The sequence below is a fragment of the Sesamum indicum genome, linkage group LG9 (assembly GCF_000512975.1).
Source record: "Sesamum indicum cultivar Zhongzhi No. 13 linkage group LG9, S_indicum_v1.0, whole genome shotgun sequence".
In the NCBI taxonomy this organism is placed as follows: Eukaryota; Viridiplantae; Streptophyta; class Magnoliopsida; order Lamiales; family Pedaliaceae; genus Sesamum; species Sesamum indicum.
Window position 1 is genome coordinate 6,169,366 of NC_026153.1, and position 17,638 is coordinate 6,187,003.

Consider the following 17,638-nt stretch of genomic DNA (forward strand, 5'->3'; position numbering starts at 1 on the left):
GTCAATGTAGTCCTAATGCCACAAAAGCAGTTTATTATGATGGAGTTATTGCCGGCCGATATTGAAGATATTTTCAGCTTTCTTTTTTCACCTTTAACTTCATTTGGAGAGATGAGGAGAGAGAGAGAGAGATATTCTTATATTTGGATGAAAAAAGTTGGAATAGAACATCTTTTCCCTCTCATGTCACGTCATCAGTCACATGAGATGTCGGGTTTTTAAGTTGGGACCACTTGGCCACTGGAACCCTAAATTCCAATTTGTCCGGCGAGCAATTTTGGTCGAAACGACCAAAATTGCCACAAAATCAAAATTTATAAGACTAAAATTGCCAGTCTCGAAATTATATCTAGTACTAATTTTGCCACTCCCTATACTTATGGGACTAATTTTGTAATTTTGCCTAAAAGGCTACTTAATTCAAAACGGTCATTACTTGATAGAGCAACCACTTTATAAATAATTGAATAAATATCAAGAGCAAATAAAATGAGACCACAAAATCTTATGTCACTCGGAAAAAAAAATTACTATTGCTTACAATTTTATTGACTTCATAGTCAATAAAATCAATGCAAAAACTTAACTTATTTCACTATAAAAACTATTTTTGTCATGTCCCAAAAATATTTGTCATGACTTTTATCAAAGATAATTGTATTATCCACACTTACAAAAACCACGATCAATAATCGTTCTATTATTGTGGTCAATATTTTTTTACTACAACTATTAATTTTTAACCATGACAATTAACTATGATTAATATTATATTCTTGTAACGCATGAGAAGATTTAACCTCGTATACAAGAAATTACTATGTTAGTAAGTATTTCTTATTTCTGAGATCTAGTTTTGGAAAGAATTAGGCAAGCCCGTGATTAATTTCATGAACTTTGTTTGCTAAAATAATATTTTAAAAATGTTTAGCACCCGTGTCGAAGATAATAAATTACGTATGAATGTTTACCTAACGTGTATTGGTAGATATTTAGTATGTAGTAATTTATGAAATCCTAAAATAAAATGCTCGTCGAAACCAATTAAATTCACAATTAGCTCTTATAATTAACGTGGACACATTGTACTGTGACTATGCAATTGGTCCAGATTACAACTAATAATATCTGCTTAAGTCGGTCTTTAATTTTCTTATGTTAACCCGTGGATGATCATGTCTTAATGATAACATCACGTCATTCTTAATGTAATATATTTTATTAACAAGATTCAATTTTTTACTTTATTATTTATTACTTTTAAATTCAAATACTAATACAATATATCGATATTTAAAATAAACAAAGAAACAAGATACTATAATGAAAGCGTGTGTATGTATATATATATACTCACATCGTAGGATTTGAACTCATAATTTCTTGGTTGTGAGGCCTTCGATCCTCCTTAATTTAGCATTGATAATATATATGCTCTATTTACTGCAGTATAAAATTAAATTCTTGAATCTTTTTAGCGAACTTATAAAGTTATAAATTTTAAGATTTGCTCATTATTCAATTGGATTGAGAAAAAACTTGACTATTTAAGTTACTTAGTATTACATTTAGAAAATGGTCAAATTAATTGGCTAATGTGAACTTAATAATTTGGAACAAATGGAATAATATTAATTTGTTAGTGATTTTGTTATATGATTGAATTGTAGTACTAAATAGTCATTAGTAATTATTGCTACAATGATATATATAACACTTCTAACAATGAAATTATTGATAATCTCAAAATTGTCACTAACTACATATATATAGCTACAATAATTTTAATTTTATCAAAAAAATATTACTATTAATAGTGAAATAGGGACGTATTTATACTGGTGAATTATTGACGATACTTCCTCAGAAGAAAAAGAATATTGACAATACCAATATACAGTCAAAATTTTTTTATTGTCGTCATATTGTGTTATACGCGCACCGCACTAATATGCTATATTAACAACTTCACACATATATACTTTTTTAATTAATTTAAATATAATATTTTCATCATTAATTATGGATAGCAACATATGCATCAGAATTAAAGTTTTAAAAGTTATAATTGTAACAAAAAGAAAACACGACTTAATAATGGTACATTGTATTTATACATTGAGCATCGATCTCAAATAATTTTAAATGATTCAGAGTGTACGCAAAAGAATAATAATAAACCCATTAAGTGGCCCGGCACGACGATCCTCATAATTCTCCAGTTTGTCTCAAAAGTAAGAATCTATGTCGCAACTCTTCCCAAAAAGAAAAACCACTAATTATACAATTTATTACATTAAATTATCGATGTCTAATAAATTATCACAATCAAAAGCTCTGCATCAAATCACTTGACAGTTTAAATAATTAATTAGAAAAATCTTTATGGATTTTCATTTTTCTTCAGTTCAAAAGTTTACAATTCTTCTTCAAATTACCATAAATGAGAAGTAGATGTGGCAAACAAGTGTACAGCCCACAGAAAAACACTACACAATTACTGTTTTTTTGGTTTTATGTTTTCGCATTTTTCAAGACAAGATAAATACACTCAATGTTTGATTTTGTGTTTTTACACCTTATCTATGTGTTTTTTTTTATTTTTCAATTTTCTATATATAATATATATATACACTTATATAATATAAAAGAGACATGATTTGACAATAAATCGTGATTTTTGTCTAAAAAAATACAACATTAAACATACAATATTTATATATATACATATTTATATATAAAAAGATATGATTTTACAATGAACAATGATTTTTGTCTCTCAGATCCCCACATCAAACCTACACCACTTATTCTAAAATATTTTAAATTATCTCAAAACACAAATCCAAACATATCATCTATTTTCATCCTACACTTATTTATCTCTATTTTTTTCTCTCTATCTTCGAAATACAAAACAAAACACTCAAACCACAAATTCAAACACTATAAATACATTTTTATCGCCCCTGTCCCAATCATTTGATTCATCCAAAGCCCAAGCCGGAGCCGTAAACCCGTAGCCAAACTTCAAATTTCAAACAATGTTCATCATATATTTGTTAGTTTTTCCACATCTTCACCTAATCCAGTTGCCACGTCCAAATAGAGCCTGAATCGTTGCCAAATATATATGTTTACTTGACATTATTTGCTCACAAGTCAAAACATTATAGAAAAATATGAAAAAAGCTCTTACCAAACCCCGGGACAACAGCTGTGCCCAAAGAACCAAGACATGGGGTGACTTTTGGACATCCATTAATTGATTATCTATATTTGGGGAAATGTTTTAATATGTTGGGAAAATGTAGCTAGAAATGGGGTAGTTGATAGAAAATTGCAGTTAAGATATAAAGAATGTATATTGTGCATTGTGAACTAGTATATATACCCCTAATATGGCCTCCAATTAGAAACCTCAATCCAAGTTGTGTTGTGATTTCCTTATTGTCCAAGTTAAGTACAAGCAAACCATGAAAGTGAAAATAGGAAGCTCTAAGCTTGTTAAGCCTTTCTATGAAGGTCACCCCCCTTCCACCACAGATTACACCCCTTTGTCGGTCTTTGATAAGACTACTTATGATCAACATGTAGCTGTTATTTATGCCTATAACCCTCCAACACCACCAAATGCAACCATTGAATTAGGGCTCAGAAAGGCGTTGACTGCTTACCGTGAGTGGGCTGGGAAGCTCGGCAGAGATGGCAATGGGGAGCCTATCATTCTTCTTAATGACGAGGGTGTTAGATTTGTGGAAGCGTCAGTTGATCGTCCCCTCAACGAAACAGTGCATTTTCGACCTTCAGTATCTTTACTGAACCTCCACCCTAGCTTGGAAGGCGTGGTGGAGCTCGTTCAAGTTCAAGTCACGAGATTCTCATGTGGCTCGATGGTTGTGGGGTTCACCGCCCACCACCTTGTGGCAGATGGACATGGAACGAGCAGCTTCCTGGTTGCATGGGGCCAGGCTTGTCGAGGGCTTGATGTCAATCCACTACCATTCCGTGATCGTACAATATTCTCCCCTCGAAACCCTCCCAAATTTGAATTTGAGCATAGAGGGGTAGAATACATAACCAAGAACCTCAAAAAAATATATCCTCTAATTGATAATAGTGTGGAGGATATTGTGGCCCACAAAGTTCATTACTCCAAGGAGTTCCTTTCCAAGCTCAAGTCTAAGGCTTCTGCAATGAATAGAACCAACAAGCCCTTCAGCACCTTTGAGAGCCTTGTGGCTCATCTATGGAGAGCTATAACTAAGGCGCGTGGCTTAAATGGTCTTGAGACGACCCAAGTGAGAATATCGGTAGATGGTCGTTATCGGTTGAATCCTAGGGTGCCAAATGAGTATTTTGGCAATTTGGTCCTATGGGCATTTGCAAGAGCTAAAGTAAATGACCTTTTAAGCGAACCTCTTCCATACGCAGCCAAACTTTTGCACGAGGCCGTCATGAAGGTGAATGACAACTATTTCAAATCATTCATCGATTTTGCCAATCATAAGGTGAAGAAGGAAGATCTTGTCCCAAATGCAGTGGCGGACACAAAAGAGTCAATACTGTGGCCAAATTTGGAGGTCGATAGCTGGCTACGGTTCCCATTCTACGACCTAGATTTTGGATGTGGAGGTCCATACATTTTCATGCCTTCCTTCTCCCCAACAGAGGGAATGATATTTCTTCTACCATCTTTCACAGGAGATGGAAGCATCGACGTTTTTGTCCCTCTATTTCAAGAAAATTTGACAACCTTCAAACAGATTTGCTATTCTCTAGACTAGAATGCACATCCAAAATTAATTTTATCTATTTACATATATAAAAAATTTATGGGGTTTTTAAGCTAGTTCATACAGTAATTGAAATTTTCCATCGTATACAATAATAAATCTTCGTACCTGCTTCTTGTAACTTGCACTATTACAAATATAAAGGAAAAAGATTGATACGAAATTAATTAGGTTATTTTAATTTGTACTTTGTTCTTCTTTCTCTCTAATGGCCAACATGTAACCGGAATAAAATATTAGGAATTCTGCAGGCATGTCCTGTATCCGGGGAAGTAAGATCTCGTGCATGATCAAGAAAATCAAACGAATATTTGGTGGCCTAGGTTTATTCTTTGATAATCATTTGGCTAACAATCATGCATGGCCACCTTAATTTTCCGGGATGTTAGTGCCATCACTCAATTTATATTAATTAGTCTTTATCACGTTAGCTAGGCTGACTATTTCTACTTTGCTTTCAATTTTACCACGTAATTGCATGTTTATGATCAGTCACGATCGTCAATGAGGTTTAATTTTATTTAAAAAATTAAGATCCCATAATTATAAAATTTTAATTCCATCAATATATGAATTGTTGTTCTATTTTTATAGTTGTTTTTTATTTTTGTACTAAAAAAATAGTAATTATTAATTAAATATAAATACATTTTTTTTATTAACCATCATAAATGCATTATTTCAATGAATAAGTACCCCCATAACATGACTTAAATTAAGGGCCAATTTTGAGAGCAGAAGACTAACGAACGTCCAGTTTGGTCCGGTAATTGTATAATTGATTAAAAGATCATTTATTAAGATAATTGATTAAAGAAAAGTGATTATGGTATTTGGATTATAATTTCATAATTAGTTATATAAATGAATATTATAGCTAAATTCCATAACTAACCTCATTTTTAAGGTTAACTTAAGAAATACTTACAATTACACAATGTACTAGAAGAAATGTAATATTTAGTCCTGATTAATTGTCATAGTTAAAAAAAATAGTTGTAATAAATAGTTATTAGTAAGGACCACGAAATGTTTATTGGTTATGGTTTTTGTGAGGATGGGTAGAATATTTGTCGTGGCGAATGTTTTGTCATAGTGAATAAGATCATTTTTTAATCGATTTTATTTAACCATGTTCATAATAGTCATTTACCATAATTTTAGACCATAGCAATTAAAGTACAGGGAATAGTAAATTTCTTTCTAGTGATAGTTAATCAGATAAAAAATAATCACAGTCGAGATGTAATTTTGATTGAATTTAATCTCAAATCCATTATTGAGAAAATGGCCAAACATATATATTTACACTCAAAACACAAATTTAACATGCTCAATCATAAGATCAAACAAACAAACAATAAGCAGATATAGTTGAGGCTGTTCGAAATGAATCCAGATTGTCTGATTAGGATACGATTACTATTTTCCCTGAGCCGATTTTTTTAATCGCGTCATATATAATTAAACTTGAGTTTCTCAATTTTTCTCGGTTAAATCTTGAAAACATTCAACCCTTTTAATTTTCGTCATGTTTCTTTTCTTTTGGTTTTTTTTTTTTTTTTTCACACTTACACATTTAACACATACGTATATATTTAAAATTCGAATACAAAACCTCTCGTAAAAAATTTTTATGTTGGAATTATTGAATTGTTCCTAAAATGATTTTCGTCACGTCTTACGTACACACCTTTCAGAGAAAGTGCATGTTTTTTAAGAATGGAACTAAATATACTTCCCTTTTTTTCTTTATATTTAATTCCATCATAATCCCACAAAACCGACCGCCTCAAACAGCTCATCGATCTAATATTTCAGTGATTTCATTAAGGGAAGACTCCGATGATCTACTTTCGGACATAAATTAAAAATTAAGTAATCAGAAGATTTTCTGAAAATAAAATATTTAATTAGTGTATTTTGATTTCCAACCTAACGAATCGCGCGGAGACTTTAAACTTTTGCCATTAAAATATGACATATAAATACAAAATAAAAACTAATAAATAAATAAATGTTTTGGTATGATCATTTTAGTTTACCTATCACTCAACAGAAGAATTAAATTAAATAATTAGCAACTGTCAAATTTCACCATTAGATTTAAATTTGAGTTGGTAGCAATATTTAAACTAGGCAATTTAATAATCATTACATTGCCCATAATTAATTCAAGAGAAAAATGAAAACAGCCCTTTTGATATTCTAAATAAGTAAATTATCTTCTATGATAAAAAAAAAAAAAAATTATCTCCATGTGCTTTTAAAAATACAGCAATTTACCCACTGTATTTTTTAAAATAAAATAATTTAATTCCCTGTGAAATAAATTTTTATTATTTTTTGGTAGGAAAATAATTTATTTATTCACAATTTCATAGGAAAATAAATTACATTGAACCCATTAATTCAATAAGTAAATTTTTATTTTTGTCGGCATGACTTTGGATTAGGCCTAATGATATTGTGTTTGGTCGGGTTAGAACCTTTGCGTTTGACCCCGACAATGACTTGTGACGAATCTAGTTCAATCTTATCTAGTGAAAATATTATTGCTAGTGTCCAAATTTGTTAACATTATCTATTTTATGGTTATTTCAGTTAATTATTAGATTATTGGTAATGGGTTTGACAATTATTAGGGTAAACTATATTTTGTTTTTTTAAATTATGTCTATTTTTTTATTTTGTCATCTAATTTTTTTTATATTAATTTATCATCTCAATTTTGTAAAATTTGCACTTTATCATATCACCTGTTCTTGTTGATTCAACGTCTTATATGGCAAACTACATATTTTGTAAAATTTAGATGATAAATTGACACAAAAAATAAGTTTAGATGGCAAAGTGTAAAAACGAACATAATTTGAATGACAGAATATAATTAATCCCAATTATAAGATAACTAATTTATACTTTTTAAATATTAATTAAAAAATTAATTTTTTTTAGTGTAATGTATTGATTTGTATATTTTACTGTTATTCATAATATATTTTACAGTATGATTATTATATACACGTAGAAAAAACATGCCACAACGACTAGTATACCATATATTAAGGGAGATAACCTCTTTGTTGTCTTCCTTATTTTTGCTATGTCTTTTTTTTTTCTACTCACTAACTTCCATATATCCCCCATTATTTACAAATAGTATAAACTATTTTTTTTTAAAAATAATTATTTATTTTTATTTAATATTTTTTTCTCTTATTTCAAATATTTCTATTCCAAAATCAATTTATTTTTTATCATAATCATTTTCAGTAAGCTTTGTGTTAATTAGTTTCTATACATTATATGTCCTAAAATCAAATATAATCGTCCTTTATTTAAAAAAAAAAAAAAAAAGAAAACATACTTGCTCACTCTTTATGTATAACTTAATTTTCCATACAATTTAAAGTGTACGAAAGCTAATACTTTTAAACATTTTTATATGCTCATGATTTAGATGAGGTATATTTATTGTTATAAGAGTAGTTCGATCAAAAAAATTTGTCAAATTTATAATAAGTTGGTATTAAATCAATCGAGAGTAAATATGGATATTTATTTATTTTGTTAATATCAGTAAATTCGGTGAATTTTTATTAATTGAGGTATCAATTTGTTAGACAGAGACAATAATAAGAATATTATATATAATTTTTCAAATCATAGAGAACTTACATGCAATTACGCAAAACTTCATCAAAGAATTGTGTAATTATCCTAAGAAATAATAAAGTGGTGGACAGTAGCTCATGATTGTGAGGCTCACTCTTACCGCTTCACAAAGCCTCGTTGATTAACGGTTTTTTAAGCCAATATTCAGACAAATTACCATAATAATGTCATAATGTGAAAGCACACAAGACATGCAAATCCAGAATTGAAGTCAAATCACTTTTGGGACGGACATATCTACTCTGTCGTCTTGCTCTACCTAGATGCAAATTCCATTTGGGACAATCGTTTCCTGAATCAAGAAAAAGTGATGCAGTTGTGTCAAATTCAACGATGTGGATAAATGCTGAGACGTCAGTCATTTGCGTCGCTACGCTCAACCACCCAAATGCCATTTTCCAAATTTAGGTAGTTGGGTGGAGCAATTTTGGTGTACTGCCATTGAAACAAACAAACTTCACTGCTACTTCTACTTCTTGGTGAGTTGCAGCAACCTCTATATTTTATTATTCGATAAATCATCTCCAAATTTATCTTTAATTACATAAAACAGACTCCATATTTTGCAGAATTAGAATTACATCCCATAAAATTATAATTAATACCTATCAAGACAAAAACTTGAACAAACATCCTCCTAAGGATGTAGTTGTAATTTTTTAAAAAGCAACGGATGTTTGTATTATTAAAACTAATTTCATGGGGTGTGTATGTAACTTACCTTTTATCCTATAACTTTGTGTTATATTTATTCTTTATTTTATATTATATATGTAAAATATTTTTTAAATATACAAATTAATTGAATTTCATATATATGTGTGTGAAATGTAAAATGTAATATTTATTAAATTTGTATGAGGAATGACAATAAATTCAAATTAAACTTAATTCTGACTTGACTCGGTTTGTATTTTGATGAGTATTGATGTGGGTTTTGAATTTTAGTTTTTGAAATTGAATATGATGTTTGGTGCTATTCACTTAAACATTGCATATATTTATTTATTTATTATATATATATATATGAGAATATGATAATCATAAACTTTTCAAAATATATATATATATATATATATATATATTTGGGCGTTATTAGTTATAAGATTAGTTAAAAATTGTCTAATAAATGTGGCAAACAAAAGATATTGATGGTCATAAATTTGACCAGAGGCCCATAAACTCTTTATAGGCCGAATACTAATAAAGTTGTTCGTCTTGATGCAAGCTATAATAATATCTTCAGTAAATAAAAGTACATTCGAGTCAATAAATTCAAATAATTTGATAACTAAGCATCGATTACGTATTTTTCTCAATCTATTTAGAAAATAATAAAAAAAGATAGATGATTTTTTATTTTTTTCCAGGATGATAATTGAAGACGTCTCAGAAGTTGAGCTGGGCTTTCTGGCTAAGTGGGCTTTCACATATATTCTGGGCCCACTTCATTGAATTGAAAACATGTTTGAATTTGAGACTTTTTAATTAAAACTTACATTATTCAAAATTTTCAAGCAAAACAACTCACCTGACGAGGTGCTAAATTAATCGAACTAAAGTAATTTCAGTTATTTCATTTTTAAAAATAATTATATAATTGGTAATTCGTGTTTTATGAACTATAACAGATGTCAAATTGAATGAAACTTTTGGTATAAAACCATCACAATCCACAGCCCACGTTCCGGTACTTTTTGATATTATGAAGAAGTTCAGAGGCGGTTCTGATATTAATATGAGTTGTGAGGCCAATTGCAAATTATAAATGTTGGATACTTATAGATTTGAGATAATAGCACAAAGATAGGGAATTGGAGTAGTGAAGTCAAGAATTAGTCCAATACCTCACAATGAGTTCCCGATGACACATCTTCCCACGCTTTCCCTTCACTTTTTCCCCCAAATCATTTCACTTCAAATTTGCCTTTAATTTAAATCACGAATCTCAACAAATTCAAACATGTAGTATTTTAAATTCATTTCCGTGCACACATCACAATGTCAACTATTTTTTTTATATTATTATATAATTTAATATATTTTAATTTAAAAATTGATTCGAGCAATTACTATGTTTAAATTAGATAAATAAATAAAAAATGTTATTATAGCAAGTGGATAAATACACATCTTACTAAGACTTAAACCCATAATATCAATTGTTGATCATAACTTTTGTGTTTGTTCCATTGAGATTTGTCTTACTATTCTAATTATGAAAGTAACCATTATATTATTTTTTTTTATATTTTTCAATTATCGCAAAGTGATCTACAAAGCGTGATAGATGAAGCTAATAAGAAGGTTATCGTCCAATACGAAAGAAGAATAGTCACGCCGGTGGCACGTAACACTATGAAAATGCAATTATTTAAAGAAAAAGAAATTGAAGAAGACCCAAGAGAGATGACCAGCAGATAGGGGCCTAAGAAATGTCAAGAGATAGAACTGTCAAATGCGGGATCCAATGGAAAAGGTGGAAGACGTGAGTCAGGCATTTCAAAGGTAGAAGTGGATGATGTAAGTCGGCAAATAGAAAGGTTGGGGCTATAGATAAATGAATTGAAAATGCAAGGGGACATAGTTACCCAGAATAGACAAAAGAGGGAAGAAAGTATTTAGTGTCAAGCAAGGAAAAGAGATCACATTCGGGTTGAAGGACTTGAACCCAGAAGTCGGATCACAGAATGATCCAATGGTGATTAGGATTGATATTGGAAACTATGCATTTCACAAAGTACTTGTGGATAATGGTAGCTCAGTTGACATTTTGTTCATGCAGGTGCTAAGGATAATAGATTTAGGTGGCACCTATTTGCAGCCAGTTAGACCACCCCTGGTAGGATTTGGAGGGAGTAAGGTAACACTAGGGGTGACAAATGGGTAGGTTGGACCAGGTTTGGGTTGGGTCTAAATTGTTCGAGTTCAAAATAGGTCGGTTTAAAATGAGTCAAAATGAACGGGTCAAAATGGTTGGGTTGCAATTGGGTTGGGTCAGGTTAGTATAAACCATTTTATTAATTTGAATCTAAATATTTTAAAATTCACAATGAAAAAAAAAGGACAATATTTGAACTATTGAAAAATGTAATTACTACTTGCAATGTAATATGACTAAACTTGTATTACACATCATTTCTGTCTAATAATCATGTATTTAGATTCATTTGCTAAATCATAACGTAAAAAATCTACTAAAACAAAATACTGCATTTTATCAAAATAATTTATAACATTTTGAATTCATCTTGAATGAACACAAAGCCGTGCAATCAAATTCTCTATATTAGTTGAGAGCAATTTTCATATACGTGTGTGAGAGAAAGAGGGTTGTGCGATAAAGAGAGAGATATGAGAGTGTGTGTATATGAAGAAAGAGGAGTTGTGCGTGTTTTTGTGTGTGTGTGGAGAAATAGTGTTGAATGTGTGAGAGAAAGATGTGAGAGTGCGTATGTGTATGAAACATGAGGAGTTGTGAGCTTGTTTGTGTGTATGAGAGAGAGATGAGTGTGTGTGTGTGTGTGTGTGTGTATGAAGAAACATAAAATTATGGGTTCTTTTAATTATTTTTATTTTAATTTATGGGTTGAACTCATTAAGATCGATATTATGCCTACTATTAACTCATATTAAATCTATTTTCAACCCATATAAAATATAATTTTATTTAGCTTCAATTCATATTAACATATTTTAAAATATAACCAACCCAAAACTAATTGGATTGGGTTGAACCCATGGGTCTTATCCCATTTTTGCTACCCCTAGGTAACACTATTAGGAACAATTAACCTCCATGTTTCGATTGGGAAGTAACCAAAAATAAGAACGTTGGTAGATACACCATTTGCTTACAACATGGCTTTAGGGTGACTAGGGTTAAGTTTGTTTCAAGCTATGGTGTCTACTTATCATCTAAAAATAAAATTTCCAACAAAGAATGGAGTTACGGAAGTTAGTTGCGACCAGAAAGAAGCGAGGAGATGCTATAATTTATCTCTGAAAAAGAGCTAGCTCGACGAAGCAAGAACAAAAAGGAAAGTTGGAGCAGAGTGAAAGAAGATGAGGTTGAGGAGTTCAAAAAATTGGAACCTGAACAGGTAGAACCAGTGGAAGAGCATAAAACGATCGAATTGATACAAGGGATCCCAATAAGACAACAAAAATCAGGTAGGGAATGACCTCTGAGTTAAAAAACATTGACTATCGAATTTTTGAGGAAAAACACTTACATGTTTGCGTGGAATCCGATAGATTTTTAAGGCATAGATCCGCAAGTGATCGTACACTGACTCAATGTGGACCCACAAAGTCAAACCAGTGCTGTAGAAAAAGATGTCCTTAGGGATCAAACGGAACAAGATCATTGAAAAAGAGGTGAATAAACTACTAGAAATCGATTACGTGGTAGAGGTGCAATATACCGAATGGTTATAGAACATGATAATCATGCCGAAAGCATCAGGAAAGTGGTAGATGTGCACGAACTTCACTGATTTGAACAAAACATGCCTGAAATATCCATAATCACTACCTCGAATAGATATGTTGGACTCCACTACAGGATATGCCCTGTTCAGTATGATGTATGTATACCAAGAATACCACAGATCTTCATAGTAGGGATAAGACCTTGTTTGTTACTGAAAATGATATTTATTGTTATAATGTAATGTTTTTTGGCTTAAAAATACAAGTATTATGTATCAAAAATTAGTGAACAAGATGTTCAAGGACTTTATAGGAACTTCCATGAAGATCTACGTTGATGACATTGATGGCACAAAATTGCTCTCTTAGCAGGGGGCAGAAACTGAGTTAATTAAACTGGTAATACTTCAACCTGTTGAGTGCTTGGGCCAGCAAGAGGGTGAATGATACAATAATTAGTACAAAGGACCTAATGAGAATTATTACTTAGTTAATGGGGTGAAATGTAACTATCCTTTATCTATTTTTCTCCCTCTTAAAAAAAGAATTTAAATAGATCATCGTCCAGAAATGGAATGCCAAGTAAAAAGAAAATAAAAAATAAAAAAGAAATCACTCCTCTTCTCCACTCAAATTATTATTATTATTTATTATTTTTTAAGAAAATAAAACCCTAACCTCTCTCTTCTCTCTCTAGCACTGTTACAGACTGTACAGGCAGAAGTCTAAGGCTGACATTTCTTCGAGCTCATTCTCCTCAGCGATCTCGTTTAACTGTTCAGAAAAGTATCGGATTTCCGGTGCTCTTGATTCATCCATGGCGGAGGTTGAGGCGGTGGCGGCGGATAGGAACGGCGACGATCGGAGTGATACTAGCGACTACACTTCCGAGGATGAGGGGACGGAGGACTATAGGCGGGGTGGGTATCACGCCGTACGGATCGGTGACACCTTCAAGCATGGAAGATATGTTGTTCAGAGCAAGCTTGGTTGGGGCCACTTCTCCACCGTCTGGCTAGCTTGGGACACTCAAAAATCTGTACTTTTCGCTATTTGTGCTTCTCCATTCCTTTTTTTATACATGCTTTCAGTTTTTCACGCTTCTGGAGTCGATGTATTTATTATTTATGTTTGGTTAATTTTTTTGCCCCCGCTTGCGGGTGTTTCTTTCAACTCAGAAAGTTCACCTAACAGAGTTGGGTGCTTCCGGAAGTTACAATTTACCTGAAGATTTTGCATTTGTTGTATCTGAATTTTTGCAATTTTCCTTTTCTTGTGCAAAAAGAGAAGGAAAATTTTGCGTCTGTGTTTGTCGTTATTAAAGTTTTCATGTAGACAAGAGTTATGCTGTTAATCGTTCTGCCATTTTAGTCTTGTGTGTGAAAAGAAAAGAAAAAAGTTTTGCAGAATTGTTTCTCCCTTGTCATAAGCTTTCTACTGTTGTCTAACAAAAATAATTGAAGGGAAGAAACATTTATCCACACACACGCCCTCCCATGCTCTCTTAGAGAGAGAGGAACGGAAGTGGGAAGTAAAACATCTGTGTGAAATATATTATTATCGTTCATAGCTTGCTAAGTTGGTAACAGCCCGTAACTGACAGCAGAATAATTTCTTTTCCTTTGTTTTGAATCTGATTATAGATGTATGTAGCTCTGAAAGTTCAAAAGAGTGCACAACACTACACCGAAGCAGCAATGGATGAGATCACTATCTTAAAGCAGATTGCTGAGGGCGATCCAGAAGACAAGAAATGTGTTGTGAAACTCTTGGATAACTTTAAGCATTCAGGGCCAAATGGGCAGCATGTCTGTATGGTTTTTGAATTCCTGGGTGACAATCTTTTGACACTAATTAAGTATTCAGACTACAGAGGTGTTCCTCTTCACATGGTCAAAGAAATCTGCTTCCACATTTTAGTAGGATTGGATTATTTGCATCGGCAACTATCAATCATACACACAGACTTGAAGCCAGAGAACATATTGTTGCTTTCGATGATAGATCCATCTAAAGATCCTAGAAAGTCTAGTGCACCTCTTATCCTCTCCTCCAATAAAAGTAAGATTATATCTGATTTGGAGACTTCTAAAGATGTTAAAGGTCCATATAATGACCTGACTAAGAACCAGAAAAAGAAAATCAGAAGAAAGGCTAAGCGAGCAGCTCGGATGTGTGCTGGGGATGAAGTGTCTGATGCAGCTGATCCAGATAATGAGGCAAGTGCTCCTGAGGATTCTCATCAGGATGATAAATCCAACGGAGAGTCTGCTGAAAATCAAACGAATGCTTCAGTTGCTGAAGCAGCAAACGATGGAGCAAAAGATGCATGTACTGGAACTAAGGGCAATAAGAGGGGCAGCCGGTCAGCAAGGCAGAAGCTCCTGGCTGAGGTTGAGCTGAAGTGCAAGTTAGTTGATTTTGGAAATGCCTGTTGGACTTATAAGCAGTTTACAAGTGATATACAGACAAGGCAGTATAGATGTCCAGAGGTTATTTTGGGATCTAAGTACTCAACATCAGCTGATATGTGGTCGCTTGCTTGCATTTGCTTTGAGCTTGCCACTGGCGATGTTCTTTTTGATCCACATAGCGGCGAAAATTATGATCGTGATGAGGTACACTTTATTACATAATTTGGCTTGTTAAGATCATGTATCTAAACTTTTTTGAATGGATTTGGTTGTGCAAGCCTGACTAGTTGGCAGTCAAGTTATAATCTTGTATGTTCCCATGGCAAGAATGATTATATAAATTGAAGTAGACTGATCTTTTATGAGCCAGTTATGTGCTTCATTTGAGTGGTACTTCCATATAGGCAGAATGAAGTTGACTTCTCCACATGAATCTTACTAGAAGGGACATTGGAACTCGGAATAGGCTTAGTTTTTAAGTTAACTAATATGACAATTATGTTAACCTATGTATAACAATGCCCAATAATCAAGTACATGATGTCCTCTATAGATCACTTGTTGGTTTTTAGTTGTGTAGATTAGTCACAGCAAAATGTTACCATGCAGATGTTACAGATGTGGCAATCAGATGTATTATCTTAACCGATCCTTATCAGTTTTGGCTGAACAGAATAATGAAATTCGTATGTTTCTTTTTTGTTCCACTTGTTCCCTCTTTACAGTTTCCCATATCTTTGTTAGATCTTCTCCCTCTTGTTCGTAACTTGAGTGATTCTGATGCAGTTATCAAAATCAGCTTTACTGACTAGACATGTTACATTCATTTTGTTATTATTTCTGTTATTTGATTTTAAGCTTGGATTTTGTATTATGTATTAGCTTTATTATTGGCTAGTAGTTCTACTGTTAGACAGTCTCTGAAACCCTGCTCTTTCTTTCTCTTATTTAATCCTTGTGCTAACTTGATGTGTTCGATTTCTATTTCAAGCATCTAAAAATTCATGATCCTAATTTGTACCTGATGGTTATACATTATCTTGCCTTTTAATTGTAGGATCACTTGGCCCTGATGATGGAGCTTCTTGGAATGATGCCACGCAAGGTGAGAAAACACTATGGCTATCAAGTAGCTAATCAGCTCACCACTGACCCAAATTCGACCAAAACTTAGAGTTGAACTTTTTTGTGCAGTCAATTTTCTGAATCTTGTTGCCCTTAATATTTACTCTAGAAGTATTCTTTCCTGCTTGACATAAAAACTGCAGGTTGCCTTGGGCGGGCGTTATTCACGAGAATTCTTCAATAGATTCGGAGATCTGAGACATATTAGAAGATTAAGATTTTGGCCTCTTAATAAGGTGCTTGTGGAAAAATACGAATTCCGTGAACAAGACGCGAATGAGATGGCAGATTTCCTTGTACAGATACTAGATTTTGTACCTGAGAAAAGGCTGACAGCAGGCCAGTGCCTTAATCATCCATGGATCAGTGGAGGCCCTTGCCAACTGGCCCCTTCTATGTCTCAACTCGTGGAAAATGGTACTTCCGACAAGCAGAGTGAGAAGGATGAGAGAGAGGCAATGGAGGTCAGAGTGGGTAACATGGCTATTGATGGAACAGCAAAATCTGGCAAAGATTCTAAATCTTTATCAAGCCCTCTAAAGCAATCATAGATTCTGATCTGTTACTCTCTTCGACTATTGTTTGACACATTTGGACTTGAGCGAAGCTTGTTTGAACTGCTATTTTCTCCTACCTTCTGAGTAAGAGGAGGATGCTGTTTTCAATTCTTTGGGATGACCTACTTCAAGCAAGAGAATGAGAACGGGGTAAACTATATAATCCTAACACGTAACCGCACTTGACTTACCAGCCAGTAGCATGAGTTAATGTTGCTTGTCCTTGATATGAAAAGATTGTGTTGATGTATTTCTGTAAAATGTTTTGTTTTTTTGTCTTCATTCCAGAGGAATGTGTATCAGAACTTTTCCTCATAAGTAGTGCTTTCATATGATTTGTTTGACCTTAATTGTACATTTGATATTTGGTTTGTTGTTCATTGGTCCCTCTGTGCGGACCTTGATGTTGATATAATGGAACCTTAATTTGCTCACAGCTCCAACTTCCCAGAAGAAACTCTTCGGCATATTGTCATGCATAGTTGCCTGTAATTGTTTTCTCTCTCTAAAATGTTTTCCATGTGTATTTGTTATCACTCTATGTGCTTAAAGGGATCTAAATTGGAAGAGCACAATCCCGTTCGCACACATGTTGAATGGGGTTGGCATCCATGGCAATATGGTGGTGCTAGTG

At 32.7% G+C, this 17,638-nt stretch overlaps 2 protein-coding genes across 2 annotated transcripts; both read left to right on the forward strand.

Moving 5' to 3' along the window:
• On the forward strand, positions 3,426 to 4,953 carry LOC105170772 (agmatine coumaroyltransferase-2). Its single transcript, XM_011091679.2, has one exon. It carries the CDS (start codon positions 3,477 to 3,479, stop codon positions 4,785 to 4,787), a length of 1,311 nt encoding a protein of 436 aa, XP_011089981.1. The 5' UTR covers positions 3,426 to 3,476; the 3' UTR covers positions 4,788 to 4,953.
• LOC105170773 (serine/threonine-protein kinase SRPK) lies at positions 13,536 to 17,440 on the forward strand. Its single transcript, XM_011091681.2, has 4 exons — positions 13,536 to 13,947; positions 14,552 to 15,526; positions 16,380 to 16,427; positions 16,591 to 17,440. The coding sequence occupies exons 1-4, from the start codon at positions 13,726 to 13,728 to the stop codon at positions 16,996 to 16,998; spliced, it is 1,653 nt and encodes a 550-aa protein (XP_011089983.1). The 5' UTR covers positions 13,536 to 13,725; the 3' UTR covers positions 16,999 to 17,440.

Excerpts from the sequence above, each read along its gene's own strand:
- LOC105170772 (XM_011091679.2), top strand. The coding sequence starts at position 3,477 with ATGAAAGTGAAAATAGGAAGCTCTAAGCTTGTTAAGCCTTTCTATGAA.
- LOC105170773 (XM_011091681.2), top strand. The coding sequence starts at position 13,726 with ATGGCGGAGGTTGAGGCGGTGGCGGCGGATAGGAACGGCGACGATCGG. Across the intron at positions 13,948-14,551 it reads CTTGGGACACTCAAAAATCT|ATGTATGTAGCTCTGAAAGT; the intron begins GTACTTTTCGCT and ends ATCTGATTATAG. Across the intron at positions 16,428-16,590 it reads TTGGAATGATGCCACGCAAG|GTTGCCTTGGGCGGGCGTTA; the intron begins GTGAGAAAACAC and ends TAAAAACTGCAG.